The 16,190-nt window shown below is 41.4% G+C and overlaps 1 protein-coding gene across 1 annotated transcript; it reads right to left on the reverse strand.

Moving 5' to 3' along the window:
* Positions 1-3,294: 3,294 nt before the first annotated feature.
* On the reverse strand, positions 3,295-14,857 carry bmp5 (bone morphogenetic protein 5). The gene is made up of 7 exons (XM_034609624.1): positions 13,877-14,857; positions 11,155-11,347; positions 6,837-6,985; positions 6,237-6,434; positions 4,901-4,977; positions 4,659-4,769; positions 3,295-4,549 (listed from the first exon to the last, which is right to left on the reverse strand). The coding sequence occupies exons 1-7, from the start codon at positions 14,388-14,390 to the stop codon at positions 4,400-4,402; spliced, it is 1,392 nt and encodes a 463-aa protein (XP_034465515.1). The 5' UTR covers positions 14,391-14,857; the 3' UTR covers positions 3,295-4,399.
* Positions 14,858-16,190: the final 1,333 nt, after the last annotated feature.

The raw sequence follows: 16,190 nt of genomic DNA on the forward strand, positions 1-16,190 counted from the left end.
ATTTCTACTGAGACTCATGTTTTCCTGTATTCTCATGGAAAAATATGTTCATAAAAAGCTGCCTCCAATAGGAAAAAAAGAAAATGGAAAAACCCAGCTAGGATGTATGGATTTATTTAGATTTAATAACCCTCTCATAAAAGCTGTGGTGTTGAATAATGAAATTACCTCGCTCAGACATTTTAATGCACGCGTTTAACTGAAAGAACGAGATTTCAAAATACATATTTAACTGCACAGGTGCCACCCCTAATGGTAATGGGAAGTGACAGTTGAGTTTACAGAAGGTCTGTTGTAACTCCCAGAATCCAGAGTCCTCTCCTCTCTGGCTCGGGAAGCTAATGTGCATTTATGTGAATAACAAGCAAACAGAACGGAGAGCGTCTGCGTTTGCCCTCCGTTAGGACACATTCCTCGCCGGTCCTGCCGCAGCCTTGTCATACCAAACAACATGTAAAAATGTGACCCATCTGGTCCCCCTCGCTCAAGAGGGACTGATTGAGCTGTATGGAAATCATAGCCCACCCACAGAACACAAATAAGGAGAACCATATGTGGGGAGATGAATTAGGTAAACTGCACAACATTTTTATTAGATACAATTTCACTTGCCTTGTGGATGGACTGCAACGTGAGACTGTGCAAATAAACGCGGGGCGGCAGAAAGAAAAAGGTCTCTGGTTAACAGAGGGCGAATCGATGAAACATGGAGCCACTAAACCAAACGAACAGTAACTACTATGTTTTGCAGTCGTAATAAATTGAGCAGAGTGTGATCAAAATAAGCGCCGCGTCAGTCAACTGCCAACATTAGAGAAACTGAGCACTTTGCAGAAACTTCGTTAAACTAGAATTGTTTCTTTACAATAACTGGCCTTTTGAACCCTATAGACGGTGAATACATGAACATCTCAAAATAGAGTAAATAAAACCGTGATGGGAATTTAACTAAATAAATGTTTAGGGAGCCATGCAAACAAAAATAGTAAGTGGAGTTCTTACACATTTATCTGTATATAATCTACCAACTACTTCCACAAACATCTGCCTGTCTGTGTGAGGAACCCATATCTCATTTCATTTTATAAAAATAAACGTTGACTTTTAAATCTTCATTGCAGATAAACCAGGTAGGATGAGTTTTCTTACTTCACTCTGCACCATAGACAACATCCAGCTCACCAATGATAAAAAGTGTCTGAGGAGGACTCACTAATGACAAGGAAGAATTCTGATGTAGCTCCAGAGCATTAACAGGGGAAAAGATAACACAACATTCCAACAGACAAGTTTCAAACGAGCACTTCACCAGCAAGGAAAATAAACTATTTCTCTTTCAGTATTTCTATTGCATACTTATGAAGTGTTATTTATCTTGAGATGCTTTTAATCTTAAATGTTTGTAGACTATTTTACTTGGATGCCAAAGATGTAACTATAGAAGAGGGTTTTAGCTGTTGTTCAAAAAGACAAATACTCATTTTGTTGGACGACATCTTTGTGGCCTCTTTTGTCGGTGGTCTGACAAGATCATCGTCTCATCACAGCAGCCGCAACAGTTTTTGTTTTGCGGGGGTATCTGTCAATGTCCGTCCGACTGCTGGTGATGATTTGGATAAAAAAATGATCTGAATCATTAAGCATTTGTAATTTTTGACCGACGGCCAGTTCCCGCTCTTCTAAGAGCTTCAAGATGATCTCTCGTAACCAAACTAAATATATCCCATTTTCTGAAAATAAGAACATGTTCCTAACAGCCGCTCACATGGACACATCTGTTTTCTCAATCACTTTAAGGGAATAAACATGTTTGTGGTAGAAACAAAAAAAACAACTAAATGTCATCAGCTGGAAACACATCCTGACATTATGTAAGAGTGTTTATGTAAAGCCAACAGTGAGCCGCGACATGTACGGTAAACCCAAATGAATGAATGATTGCATGAATAATGCACGAGAAACCCTTCATGAAAAGTAAACTGCCACTGGGTCTGACCCTTTTTCCAGCTTGTTTCAGAAGTGGCCACTGGAAGTGCTGAATCTGATGAATGTCGAGGCACCTCTGACTCACTGCAGGCTGCGTTTTGACCACGGGGGTCTCAGAGGAGCAGAGGCCAATATATTAATCTGCCCCCGAGTAGGGCAATTGTTACCCTCTGGTTTCATGTGGTCAGGGGGCTGCTGTCGGGAGGACTGTGAGGCCGAATAGGCGCTCATTCATTGCCACTCTCCACTGCTTTACAGAAAAAGGAAGAAATGGAGTTGAATTGGAAAGAATCCATGATATTAAACAGTAGATGGGATTGTGAAGTGCTAGGAGTAATCATGCCAGGCAACAGGCCACAGGAATGCAAATCACCCTTCAAGCCAAGAGTTAAGTTAGCAGGTGGCCTCCTCTATTCACCGAATGTCAACACTCCTTTAAGATGCAGCCCACATAACATCTGGGCAGGCCAGCCACTGCTTTTAATTAAGTGAAATACAGTCACTCAATGTTCTGCCGTGTCAGAGAAAAAAAATGTTATAAAGTGGGAAGGTGGGAGTAGAGAGAGTGCAACAGTACATATCCTGTGTTCGGCGAAGGCCAACACAGTTGTGCAAATAAATATTAATCCTTAACCTAATCCCTACATTTCCAAGACCATTGAAAATCAGTGTGTTACCAGAGCACTTCTCTGCAAATAGCACTTTCTGGAAGTTCTGCTCGTCCCGACCGCGACGGAGACACAACAACTCGCTCGGTTTAGTTTATGGTCTCCACTTTGTTTCCAGGGGTGAATCCTATAGCCCGGAGCAGATGGCAAAAGTCAAAATATGACTGTAAAGAATGCAAGCAAAGCAGAGGTGTGTCATACACGACACATAAATCATGTGATGGATGGTGTCTTCCCCTCCATAATCTGGAAGGGATTGGTTACAAAATGATATACATTTCTCCACTGGCAGCCTCGCGATAATCACCCTTTTGGGGTCGGCTTTGGAGGTCGCAGCACCGCTTTACTGTTAGTGCCGGACCACTAGCATTACCACTCCCCATGAGCATGTCAACAAGCTCTGTGGGTGGACTCCCAGTTTATATCATACTTGTCAAACATTTATAAATCTGAGGCGGTCTTCTGGAAACAGGCCGCAGAGCACCGAACAGAAACACAAAAAGGAAGTGAAAAAAACAAGTTTTAAAACTTTTAAAATGGAAAAAACTTGAAGATTAAATGTATTTCTGCATTTATATATTGGGGTGCAAGAAAAGCTGTGAGGTCAAGTCAAGTCAAAACACAAGACACTGTGGGTGTTTTCAAGTGGTATATTTATTAAAATACACATCACTCTACATTGAGATATAGCTTCCTCAAACACACACTAGATTTAGCACGGAGCGTTCTGCAGCGTCGATCCGGCAGAGGAAACGAGAAACAGTGTTTAAGGAAGAGATTTACATTACGGTTGCGTAAAAGATGACAATAAATTGTAAAGCATTCACAGAGCATTTTTCATTCCAGGCCGACAAAATCCCCTTCTGAGAACAAAACGAGAAGAAAAAGAAAAAAAGCTGACATGGAAACGGTGAAACAGTATCAGTGCTGAAAGACGGTGACAGCTTGAGAATAGCTTTGGGCAGTTTGGTTTATGTTAGTGAAAACTCACTGTTTTCCTTTTTCCACTGATCCAATTTGATTTCAAATATTTCCAACAGCCCGTTCAAGTTGTGACGTGAAAGCGATAGAAGAAATCCTGAGGTCTAACTTGTTTATCAAATGAATTTTTAGCAGCACTTTCCACCCATCAATCCATTATCTATAATGCTTATTCATGGAGGGTCGCAGGGGGAGCTGGAGCCAATCCCAGCTGACGGTGGGCGAGCGGCGGGGGAGCAACCTGGTCACCAGCGTATCTCAAGGCCTAGTGCGGCATTTTGTGACACATTCAGTTTGCAGTCGCCATTTGTAATTGTTGGTCCATTAAGGAAACAAACAATAAATGAGCACCGAAGAAAAAAAACATCATATCTCAAAGTGTGATTCTAGATACCTCAATGTGCATCCACAGCACATTTTATTCAGTAAAATGGGAAAACAAGCAGAAGGGTAATCGACCTCATGTATTATAATGACTCCAGTGAATAATTTACTCCTACACGCATCATACAGACGTAACTAAGAGAGAGTATATGCCAACGGACACAAAAGTAATAAGATAACTGGCGTAGGAGTAAAATCATTTTGTCCTAATCATTTAAATATGACAATATTCAGTGCTATTTTTAAAAAAAAGAAAATAAATTAGGTAGTAAAACGTTATATATACATTAAACTGTACATCACATGACACCTGCAGCATGGGTGTTTTTTCCAGCGATTCCCATCCCAGATTACATAAATTAAAGTGAGTCCCCTGGTCGCTAATGGCAACCACAAGACCTAACGACCATATTTCTATATTTCTTGAGGATGACGTTGGAGCTGTCGTCAAAGTAAAGAACTGATATTGCGTTGAGCTTGGTCGGGGCACAACACGGTTTTGGCACGTTGTCAGGAAACATTAAATGGACCTGGAAGTGAGAGAATAAAAAAAGGTGCAACAGTTTGAATATGAATTATATCTGCGCTGAGAACATTATGTCAGGTTTGGATTTTATTGCATGTGCAAAGAACACTCACCAGGGTTTGCACGATTGCGTGATTTGTTGCGTTCATGTGTGCGTTGAGTGGAAACGAGCATTCGCCGTCACAGTAGAAAGCGGCGTAGCCCTCAGGTGCAATGATCCAATCCTTGACCAGAAGGACACAATTTACTTCCCTTATTTACGACACAGGATGCATTTTTCTTGACGTCACCGTACAATCTGAATGAAAAAGTGTGCTATTCATCTTGAGTTACTGCTGAAATCATATCGACTCACCTGCCAGCCCAGATCTCGGAAGCTGACGTAAAGCTCGTGCTTCTTACAGGCTTGCTTCTGCTCGCTGGCGTTGAAATCTGAAAATTAAGATGACTCATTATATGACTGAAAGCAACACATGCTGTTCACTTACTGTTGGAAGATAAACACGGCAGTTAAAGCCATAACCGAATGCATTAAAACCATATGCAGCGCTGAGCAAATATGGAAATGTTCACTGTGGATCCATACATTAACATGACGCTTGGAAATGCTCCCAATACATGTTGAACTAACAACAGAGAGCGAATGTTACCGCAAAATTTGATTGCACGTGGAGTCAGATGTGGAGAAGCTGTAACTGGAGAGCGGCGGAACAGGCAAGTCAAACACGGGGATAACAGTAATTCATCCAATCACTCTGCTGGGATTTTTAATTAATCTTCCAAATGAGTAACGACAAATGATTAATGAACTGAACAGCACAGGGAATTAAGGACTACACCAAAATCTGTTGTACTAATTTAGTCGCAGCAATATCAGTATCACTTAATACTTAATACTCCTGACGTGTAGATCAGAGGAAAACTTCCGAATAATAGAGTTTTACCTCCACCAAGGACGTTATGTTTGCATTTGCATTTATTTGTTTTTAGCAGGATTGCACAAAAAACACAGATTTCCATGAAATTTGATGGAGGTGTGAGACATGACTCAAAGAAGAACTTATTAAATTTTGGTCCAGATCTGGATCAGCGGGTGGAGCCCTTGATATTTTTGCAAGTTTTCAACATTTACATTTATTTCTCAGAAAATAGTTTGTGGATCTTGTTGAAAAAATGTTTAGAGGACTGATACTTACGAGCGTGCAATTTGGTGCAGATCCAAATCAAAATTGGATTGGATTTAAAATGTGGTTTTAATGAGAGGAACTGCTGGGCCTTGGCGGATGTATTCACTCTACTTTGTGCCATTCTAGTTAAAAAGTCCAAATGTTATTGTTTTGCCAGAATAACAACTTAAAAGAAAAAGTTTCGGAGGAACAAACAAAACATCAATTTGCAGGAGGAAGCTAGCGACTAGAGTAAATATCTAAAGTCATGCAAGTGTGAGCTCATTCCATCCCAAATTCATGGACGGCTGGCCTCTAGAATATATTAGTGCACATTTCTTATAAACAAGTTGAAACTGTGAACAGACAATGACATTTTTTATTTAACAGCATTCTGGTCACTGTGGAGATATACGGCTGCAGGTTAAGTCTGATAAAAGAGATAAACAGGGCAGATGGATGTGGTTTATTTAATGATTTCATGTCCATAATGTGAAAACAGCGGCAACATAAAAGTGCACGTACCTCCAGCTTTCGGTGCCCGAGATGATTCTTGTTGATTGGTTGATTTATTGCGATTGTGGCTCTTCTTTTTCCCGCCTGCAGCTCTGACAGAGCGAAGCAACACCCCGCTGGCCTTAAAGAAAGCAACCAGGAACGGCTGCTTGGACTGGGGCCCATTTCTCCCAATGATTCCAGCAGATTTTATGTTGATACTCCGTCCTTTGAAAAATCAAAAGGTAAATAAAACTTAAGAAAGAAGAAATAAAACGAAAGAAAAACAGTATATTTTATACTTTTATGACTGTTTTCAGTGTGAGTCTGAAGACCGACATTGTACAAATGTTACAAACACAAAGACTGGGTCAACCCATGAATCTTCTTTGTGGATTTATGGTCATTTACCGGTGATAAATAATCACAAACTACAGATTGTCAAACATAAAGGTTGCATTTGTTCTTAAATCAATGAAAATAAGTTTTTTATCACATGCAGACATTGTGGATTATCTTAAAAGATGAACTTCCTGACCCTTTCTAGATTCCAAGAGTCTGAGCTAAACCCGGGGAGGTAATGATGAAAGGAACAAATGTCAAACTCATTGAAAGAAATGCGGAACTTGCCATCGACAGTCTCCACACAGAGCTGCAGGCCCAGGTTCTGCTGCGGGTTCATCACCCAGTGGTTGCTGGTGGCCGTGATGTCGAACACCAGCCAGCCGCCTTCCGACCCCTGGACCTTTCTGGAGTCGAGCAGGAACGTCTCTGCATCTCTGAAGGTAAAAGAAGGGAAACAAAGGAACATCTACGTTGAATACACCGCAGTTCCAATGATGCTACACTCAGGCAGCAGCTGCCGTCACAGAACAAACAGACATACAGCGTGTCCTCTGATTAGTCCAATCACAATTGGTTTGATATTTTGTCTCCGTGGGTATGTTGGTTTTTCAAGATTGTTCCTCCCGTGTTTCACACCGGTGTCGGTCAGACAGATGGTGAAATGAATGTGGTCACTTTACAGCTGTGTTATAAACAAATTACAAAACCTCCGAGCCTGTTTCAGTTTAAGCTCTATAAATAAAAAACGGCCCTTGCACCTTAATGCAGCAGCGCAGTAATGGGAGACAGCAGAGAAACCACATGCGTCTTCGAGGCCATTCAAACTGAATCCAAGAAGTCTTAACCAGTTAGACCAGAACAGATAAACAAGGTATCACTGACTGATCACAAATGGATGCTTTCGCCAAAACTCTGCAGCGGAAACCAGAATCTGTGCAGCTGCAATTAGTCTCTTCATCTCTTTATCCTTTCGAGACTAATCATTCTCTCTCTAGAAAGAAAAAAAACCCTGGCACTGATATTTGGTGCAGCGGATCACCGCTATTGTTGAAGAAGCTGCAGCTTGTAATAAACTGCAGAGTTGTGTGGCGAGCCATGTGCCAAGGTTTCAGACATTCGATGGGCAAAAAAGAGTCGGGGAGTCGTGTCTATCAGCCCGTGTGTATTTTTAACATGAGCCTGACATAAGGCATCAATCAGCCCTGTAGTTGAAAAAGCCCAGCTCCGCAATTTGCATTGGATTCCTTTCAGGCAGCAGATCGGATAAGGCCTATTCAGTTTTTGCGGTTACATGGTGCAGCTCACAGGGAACAAAGATTTTTCCATGTGGCCTCGATGAATCAGGAACGATTCATGTGTTTATTACAGGTGTAATAAAACTCAACCTCATGTGGAATTCCATACAAGGTTAATCCTTATGACTGACTGAACTTCCTCTTTTAAATGTACAGCGTTATAAGCTTATATCCCGTGATAATTTCATTTCTGCAGGTAAGAATCCACGATTCCCAGAGGAATAGATTTTTATCCACCCTCACCCTTTAATCTGTGATTACTGGATGTACTGTTCCGCTGAAAGGAAGTTTAACTGAGTGGACACCAGCGATAGAGGAAACAGGTAACGCCTTGTTTTAAACTTTGCATTGACTCTTTAGTCCGTTTCCTACTAATTCTGTTCATACACAGCAATTATCTATTAGACGTAATAAGCTTCAGGACAGGACGTTGATGTAGTGAAGCGAAAGAAGGTCTGGTTGGTGCATAGTGACTTGTAAAGTAGCCTGAACAGTTGGTTTCAAATTCCTCCAAGAAACTGGCTCTGCACATGATATAAAAGGAGGAATTTCATTCTATGAGTTTGTTGGACCTCAGCGATAAACACGTAGCACTTCAGTGGTTGTAAACATCACTTCATATCTTGTCCAAAAGTATATCTTTCACACAAGTATCTGCAGTTTAATCTTAACCTTAATATTGAATGCAGTCTTGAAGTGCTTTTCAAAGTATTGACAGGATGTGAGAGAGGAGAGACGGCTACAATTTTATATCCTAGACCCTTGAAAAAAGCCCTATTGAAATTCTTTTAATTCACTCAAAGAACTATAACTTAAAGCTAGGGTTGGTAATCCTGGAAAAACTAGCAACAGCAGGCTACACTGAAAAATACAACCCATACATCCCCCTCTCATCAGCCCCCCCTACCCCCCCTTGAAAGCTACATAAATAGATGAACTGCAAGAAGACGACTGACTCGCTAACTTCTGACTATCATCATGATTAAATAAGATAAAAGGTTCTTCAGAAACAATTTACCAATCTTTAAATGTACTCAATTCAATTTTACAAATAAAAGGCCTTAAAAAGTATTAAATTCTGATTGGATGGGTCCTAAAATGTTTTTAGACATAATCATTAGTTCATCATTAGAATATACACTGAATCATTAGACCATCTCCGGTTATGGTTATGAGATTAACTAATGCCTTTCAAGCCAAAGTTTATGAACATGGGGAAATGTACGTTTAACAATAAGTGGTTTGAGAATGATGAGTAATCGTGGTGGTTTTAAATCAATGTCTGGAAGTGTGCTGTGTGTCAAAAGTCTTTGAAACATGGGACAATGAGGATCAAGGTGGTGGAGTCTAATGGGCTTAAATGTGTTTAATTGGAATTATATTTTCCCTTTTTGTGTCTATTTCCATGGTAAGTTTGGTCTTTCATTTGAAGTGGTGTAAAAAAAGGTCTTAAAAAAGTCTTGAATTGAATTTTTATTATAGCTGCAAAAAAACGATTTAGTCAGATACATTGAAGAAAAACATGACATATCGTGTGTGGTTTTAAAAAAGCTAATAGTACTAAGATATAAATTCACTGTGGTTTGTGTTTTTAAATCACACACTCTGATAACGTGTCTAAGATTTCTCGCACTGGGGAAGCTGAGCTTTTCGTTAGCGAACACTAACAGAAACATGTTATTCCCCATGAAAACCTGTGTGAAAACTTAAACTGCAGCCGTCTTCCCCTTTAAGATGGCAGAGTCCATTGACTTGGACCTTTTCAAAGCCCAGGAGGGCCATATCTCCCCTTCAATCACCCACACACATTTTTGGCAAGCGAATGTGGGCCCACTTTTAAATACACCCCTGTGTATTCAGCTATGTCATGGTTTAAACTTCCGGTATATTGTTAAGACAGGCAGGTGGCGGGCATAACAGTGATCAGGGGAGCACCCGAAGGAGGGCCCCCCCCTAATCTGGGCCCTCATGGTTTCATCTGGGCCCCGGCCAGTTTGGCAGGCAACACAAGACGAGTGATAACTGACGGACCTTCCAAGCTTCATAAGTGGCCAACTCGCTAATGGAGCTCTCTTTATCCGCGGACTATATTTGTAAGGCAGACATGGTGCGAATGAAGGAGAGCAGAGTTGGAGATAGAGGGACGTTCTGTGCGAGTGGAAACTTTCAGCCATGCAAGACAAAGGCTGCCGGACTGTTTGGCTTTTTTTTTTAAACTGTGAAATGAGATTAGTGCAGCGGATCAAAGCACAGCTGAAGTAACAGCTATTTCTGTTTCCTTTCAATCAATTTGCACTTTCAAACAGGGGGATGTTTGACTGCCTGATTTGTGTTTCACAGCATTTTCATTAACTGAGAGCAAACTTCAAGTCAAAGTCCTTTTCTTTGAGATGTTTGATTCTTCTGGGATCATATGAGACCAGATTCATTTTGGATGTCATCAATCCACATCTGTTTTTCCTCAACAAATGAGGACACTCAAATTATTCCATTTAATCACTGCGACAGGATGCATTAAGATCTTTAACTTGAATAAAAGTAGGAACAAAATAAAAGCATTAATGATTTTCACAATGACGTACATTAGCAAGTACATACTAATAATAAATAATAAATACTTTTAATTATCACTCAAGAGGAAACAGAAAATTCCCTGTTATATTACTTTACTATGATGCTACTGAGAAAGCAGCATGTTAATGTTTTAGCTGGTGGAGGTAGAGCAATTTGTAATCACCTCCGCCAAGAAGGTTATGTTATTATTCGGAAATTGTTTGTTTGTTTGTTTGTTTGTTGGCAGGATTACACAAAAACTAGTAAACGGATAACCACAAAACTTGCTGGAATTAAGTTGTTTGGTGTGGACTGGATCAGGGGGCGGATGCAGGATTTCTTTTTCACTTTCTTCAACATGGCGAGATTGGCCATTTTTCAATATTTGCATTGATTTCTCTGAAAATAAGTCAAAGCTCTTGATGAAATAAAATCAGGCATGTTTAGGGGACTGATATTTATGAGTGTGTTTAAAGTTAAATGTGGTTTCACAAGGCGGGTGTGGGGCCTTGTTGGAGGTATGCTCTCCGCTGAGAGCCATTCGAGTTATATATATATATATAACTTTTTATATATCGTTATTGGTTTAATGTAAAAACAGTACAACACTTTTTTTTCTGGAAAGTAACTTTTAGTATTATATTTGCATATGAATTCTTAGAACTACAAAGCTGCAGAAAATAGAAATACTCAAGTATAATAACAGTAGCATACTTTAGAATTGTACTTAAGTTTTCCCTTGGCTCGTCACTTACTTGTTCGGATACTCCTTGATGACTTGATATATGGTAACCTTCAGAGTGATATTGTCGTAGCGGGCGTGACTGCGGTCCTTGTAGATCCGAAACTCTGCTGCCGTCACGGCCTCTCCGTCTGGGATCTGAGTCAGATCGAAACGGAACTCCTTGTAGTGCCTCCGCTGATGAGAAAAATCTTTATCTTTCTCCACTGGGAAAGAAAATATTTTAGGATGAATTTCATTTTTACTGGCAGCAAAAGCTTCACACACACACACACACTGATCAGAAATTATGGCTTCACCTCCTTGAACCGCTTGCATGTGTTGCTCAAAAGACAAAATATGCCAGCGTTAGCGCGGCGAGAGAGAGTAATTTATTACATCTTCTTCGACATTCCAGCTCCAATCCAAACATTTTGACTACCAACAAAAGCACTTTCCAGTTCATTAAATCAGTCAACTGAATACAGGTAGCAGTTCCCAGACAGGCCTTCTACTGTGTGCCTAACTGCATTCTCTGGCCATGATGAATGGGCTGTCAGTTAAGAAAAACAGGCTGATTTCAATTAAAGACACTTTGGTCTGATCCTCAAGTGAGAGAAAAGAGCAGACAGGACTCCTCCACGTCATGGGAGTATCGACTCCGACCTCATTCCTGACCTCACACCGACCTCCTATAGGTTGCATACTATGTGCTAAGAGAGTTTAATGACCCTTAACCTTTGAATCTAGCCATTTCCAACATGTTGAGTTCAGTGGAATATCTTTTGGGGGCTTGTCATTTTTAAAAAACATTTGCAAACTCATAGATTTTATTGGTATGGAAGGAAATAGAAGGTGCTGCATGAACTGCTTGTTTTTTCAAACTAAAGCCCCTCAATAAAAATAAAAACCTCAGGGAATGGACACAATCCCCTGCAGACTAAAGATACTTTGATGGGGCTAAAAAGTGGCTGCCAACAGCCTCGCACCCCTGATCAGTGCGTTTTCTGACATCAGCAGTGATATCACATGGAGCACTTCCCTGATATTTTATCTAGAGCGAGCGTCTGCGGTTACTTAGCACAAAGAGGTCAGAGGTCGGGTCTGACTTTTATCCATTGAGCGTGTTCCATTATAGTAGCCACAGGCAGTAATCTGAAGCAGAGGTGCCACAGAGAGCGCAGAGCATTTAACTTTCGAATAGCCAAAGATTAAATAATAATGACCTCACTCCCTGGTCAGGGTTAGCCCAGTGCATTGTTGATGTGCTGCATATTAACCGGACTCTGCTGGTTCTACCAGGATACTGTCTTTATTCTGTTAATATGATGAATAAATAACTCATGTGTCGCGGTTAATTCTTTACCCCCCTTGCGTACAATCTCATTTATGTATTTAAACGTTTTTTTTTTTTTTAAACTGACTTCATATTTATAGTTACAGTAGGCATATTAAACTGCATGAGGCCCCACATAGACATTTCTAAAACAGCTGAGGTCAGTAGCTATATTTGAGCGTACAGTACTAAAGACAGAGGCCCATTGAGCACTTCGCTGACAGTCCCCAGAACGAGAACAGAGCTTTCAAGGCTGACAGTGTACATGCCCTGGTATACTGGTAAGTGGAAACAGATGGGCCCGGGCCAAGGTGAGGGATTATACTCCCAAGAAACTCTACGCAAAATGACTTTTAAGTGTTTTATATATTTAAGAAAATAAAAATCCTCACCACTACAGTGCCGGCATTATGTTAAGTTTGTTTTATGGTGTTGCATTTAATCATTCATTAAGGTTTCTGCAGTGCTGCATGTTCCACTTTCGAGTATGTTTCCATGCTTCGCGTATAAAGTCTCATTAAAGAACAATAAATGCTGCAAAGGCCACAAATATAAGGAATAGGTACTACTTCTTACTCTAAGTGTCCGAACCAGGAGAAACACATCGGCACCAGTCAATATCACCTCCCCTTTTAACAACAGGAAATCATTTAGACCAATTTTCCCCCAAGGTCAGACAGTCATCTGATAAGTTTCTCTGAACTGCAGGGTTAAGGGTCGTGGCTACTGAACAAACACAATCATTATACTGATCAGCTGCTTTGTTCGAATATAGAAACCAGCACAAAATGATACGATCAAACAGTTCATTCTGTTACAAATGCAAAGAAAAAAATTCACAAAAGGCAAAAGCAGCTTGTGATGCCAGACAATGACATTTTCATGTTTTAATGTAAAATATGCAACAGCCTGTAAATGTTACTGGGTGATAGGAAGCTGAAAACTAAAACTTTGATGCTCAGCACAGTTTTTGTAGTTCTTGTGTATGATTGTTCAAACAAAATCTTGAGTGTGTTAAATTATTTTGACAAAATGAATGAACTCCATGTGCTGTTATTTCCACGTACAACATCAGAGGCAGGCCAAGACAAATATAAACTGATTTAAATATGGGCCTTACTCTTGAGAGCTGACTTTCTTGCTGCAGCAGCCATAACTTCTTATTTCCTCTTGTCAACAAAATTACATCTAATGTGTATAAATGTAAATTTTCTCCTCCTGTGGATAAAATAAGAGCATCCGGTGGAGAGGGACTGTTTTTTATTTATAGATGAGGATTATGTATGGAAATTTCTTCATTGTAAATGTTACTGAGACCGAATTTCATCTAATTTGAATGAATTGACTGGTTAAAATTCATTGATTTTGATCAAATAAAAGCAGGTAACCAATGAGGCTACTTTAACAGGCCTCCACTTACCTAAATTGACAAAACTCATGACCATGTCTGCGTCATTGAGAAAGTTGGTGTCGTGCGCCGTGGTGAGCGCGGGGCTGTGGCCCAGCAGAGGGGCCGCTCGGTAGGGCTGTGCCACGCGGGAGTACCCGGCATGCTGCGGGCTGTAGTACCCCCTCCTGGAGTGCCCTTGAGCCTTGGCACTGACGCTCTTCCCTGCGCCCTGCTGCTGCTGCTGCAGCTGCTGGAGCGCGCTCTCCTCCTCCTCCACGGCCATGGCGTTGTACAGGTCGATCATGAAGAGCGGCGCGGAGGACGCCTGCTTCCCGGGAGAGAAGGGCCTCGGACGGTGGGGCAGGCCCAGGATGGAGAGGATCTCTCGCTGGATCTCCCTGCGCTCGTGATTGCGCAACCGCCTGTAAATAAAGCTGGAGTGCACATGGTTGTCAGTCAAGCCGCAGTGCGCGCAGGAGAGAAAGCTCAGGCAGCTCCACGCGAGTCCGAGCACGGCGCGGTTCAGAGGCGTAAGCGCTGTCATCTTTGGACTGACTTTGGGCGTGAGGTTGAACTACATCGCAACTCTCAGAGGAAAATAAAGCAACTTGGACGCAATCATAGAGTCTCCATGTTAGCCAGAGGCATAAAGTTTTTTTTGTTTTTTACCAGTCAACACTTTTAAAGTGAGGGATCAGCCTGCAGGAAAGTCCAGTGCGCACGGTTCCTCCAGCTCCCACTACTCCAGGCTCCATCCACAGTCTGTGCCACAGCAAGTATTTATGGAGTAATGACCCCGTCCCTCACCTTACTCCTCTGTGATGAAAAAAAAAAACACGGAGGTACGCCCATATAGAGTCGAGGGATCACCCCGCACTTCCAAGAGGATGAAATGTGTTGAACTGTGTCACAAAGTGAGCTCTCCACTCATGGCCCCCGTGCGCATTTCTCTTCTTTCCCTCTCCCCCCACCAGAGAGTGAGCGCGTACCGGGGCGAGTTGCCCTCTGAGTCCATCCCACACTCCCAACTTTTCTTTTTTTTGTTGTTTTTGCATCCACCTCTAGTGGCAGCAATAAAACTTCAGCTCCGGTCCCATGATGAATGTGGTGGCTCGGGAGTGAAAAAGGAGACACTTGAAATCCGAGAGGCCGCGTCTTAACGAGTGAAAGAATAATGACAGAGCCTGTTAATCACCTCAACTTATTGAAGTCAGAGTGTTTATGGGAGAGAGAGAGAGGCTCTGCAGCTGCATTCAGCCACAACAACAAGGATCCTAAATGTGTTTCTTTAAATACTGGATGAGTATAATGATTGCTGCAAAAATAAACTTCATTAAGTTCACAAACAAATGAGCCAAATTGCCCCAAATGATCTTATTATAATATGAGATTACAAAAAGATTGATGTAGATACTGCACATTCACTCTTAGGAACCACAGACCGAGAGCATGTTCCAAAACCATCTTCATCGTTTATGAGTTTAGTTCCCCAAAGAGGAAAAACGTGAGTGGCCTACAGAAAAGTTCATTAAAGCCACAACCTTTACGCAGAAAGCTCCATCCCCTGAGGAGCTTTAAGTTTAAGTTTAAGCATAAGTATATGCTGGAATAATCAGACACATTAATAGTTAGAGGTTTCCATGTGATGGCTGGCTGCTGTCCAACATGGAGGAAAAAAGGAAGCTCCCACTCAAGTTACTCCTGGACACGCTGCTGTGGATTACCACACAGCGACACCTAGTGGACAAACTGATAACAGTTAAATTGGTATTTCGGAAGTCTCGCTCATGGCTTTCCTTACTGGGTGTCTGCATCGATTTCCATTCATTGTGGACAGCCAAACAAAAAACCTTCTGAACCCATTGATTTGTTTAGTCTCTCCGTCCTGACCCCCTGCCCTGTCTGTTTACCCTGACCCTACCCCAGGGGTCTCTACGGTCTGTTGAGGGGTCAGATATAAATCTGTGTCTACTCATCACCCTCATTAGGTCCAAGCTTTGGTCCCCATGAGGTTTTACTGGTCATGACAAGGTCAGTGTTTCTACTGGAGAAGGTATATATATCCACCTATCCACCTATCCATCTATCCATCTAACCACCCACCTATCCATCCATCTATCTATCTATCTATTCATCTATCTATCCATCTATCCATCTATCCACCCATCTATCCATCTATCAATCTATCCACCGACCTATCCATCCATCTATCCATCTATTCATCTATCTATCAATCAAATTCAATCAAATTTTATTTGTATAGCCCATATTCACAAATCACAATTTGTCTCCTAGGGCTTTACATTCTCTGCCCTTAACCCTCAACAAGGAAAAACTACAAACA

Source organism: Hippoglossus hippoglossus, chromosome 15 (assembly GCF_009819705.1).
Source record: "Hippoglossus hippoglossus isolate fHipHip1 chromosome 15, fHipHip1.pri, whole genome shotgun sequence".
Classification (NCBI taxonomy): domain Eukaryota; kingdom Metazoa; phylum Chordata; class Actinopteri; order Pleuronectiformes; family Pleuronectidae; genus Hippoglossus; species Hippoglossus hippoglossus.

Coding starts and splice junctions, on each gene's coding strand:
- bmp5 (XM_034609624.1), bottom strand. CDS start 14,390: ATGACAGCGCTTACGCCTCTGAACCGCGCCGTGCTCGGACTCGCGTGG. Junction 6,986..11,154: donor ATCAAGGAGTATCCGAACAA/GTAAGTGACGAG, acceptor TTTTACCTTCAG/AGATGCAGAGACGTTCCTGC. Junction 4,550..4,658: donor ACGCAATCGTGCAAACCCTG/GTGAGTGTTCTT, acceptor TCTCACTTCCAG/GTCCATTTAATGTTTCCTGA.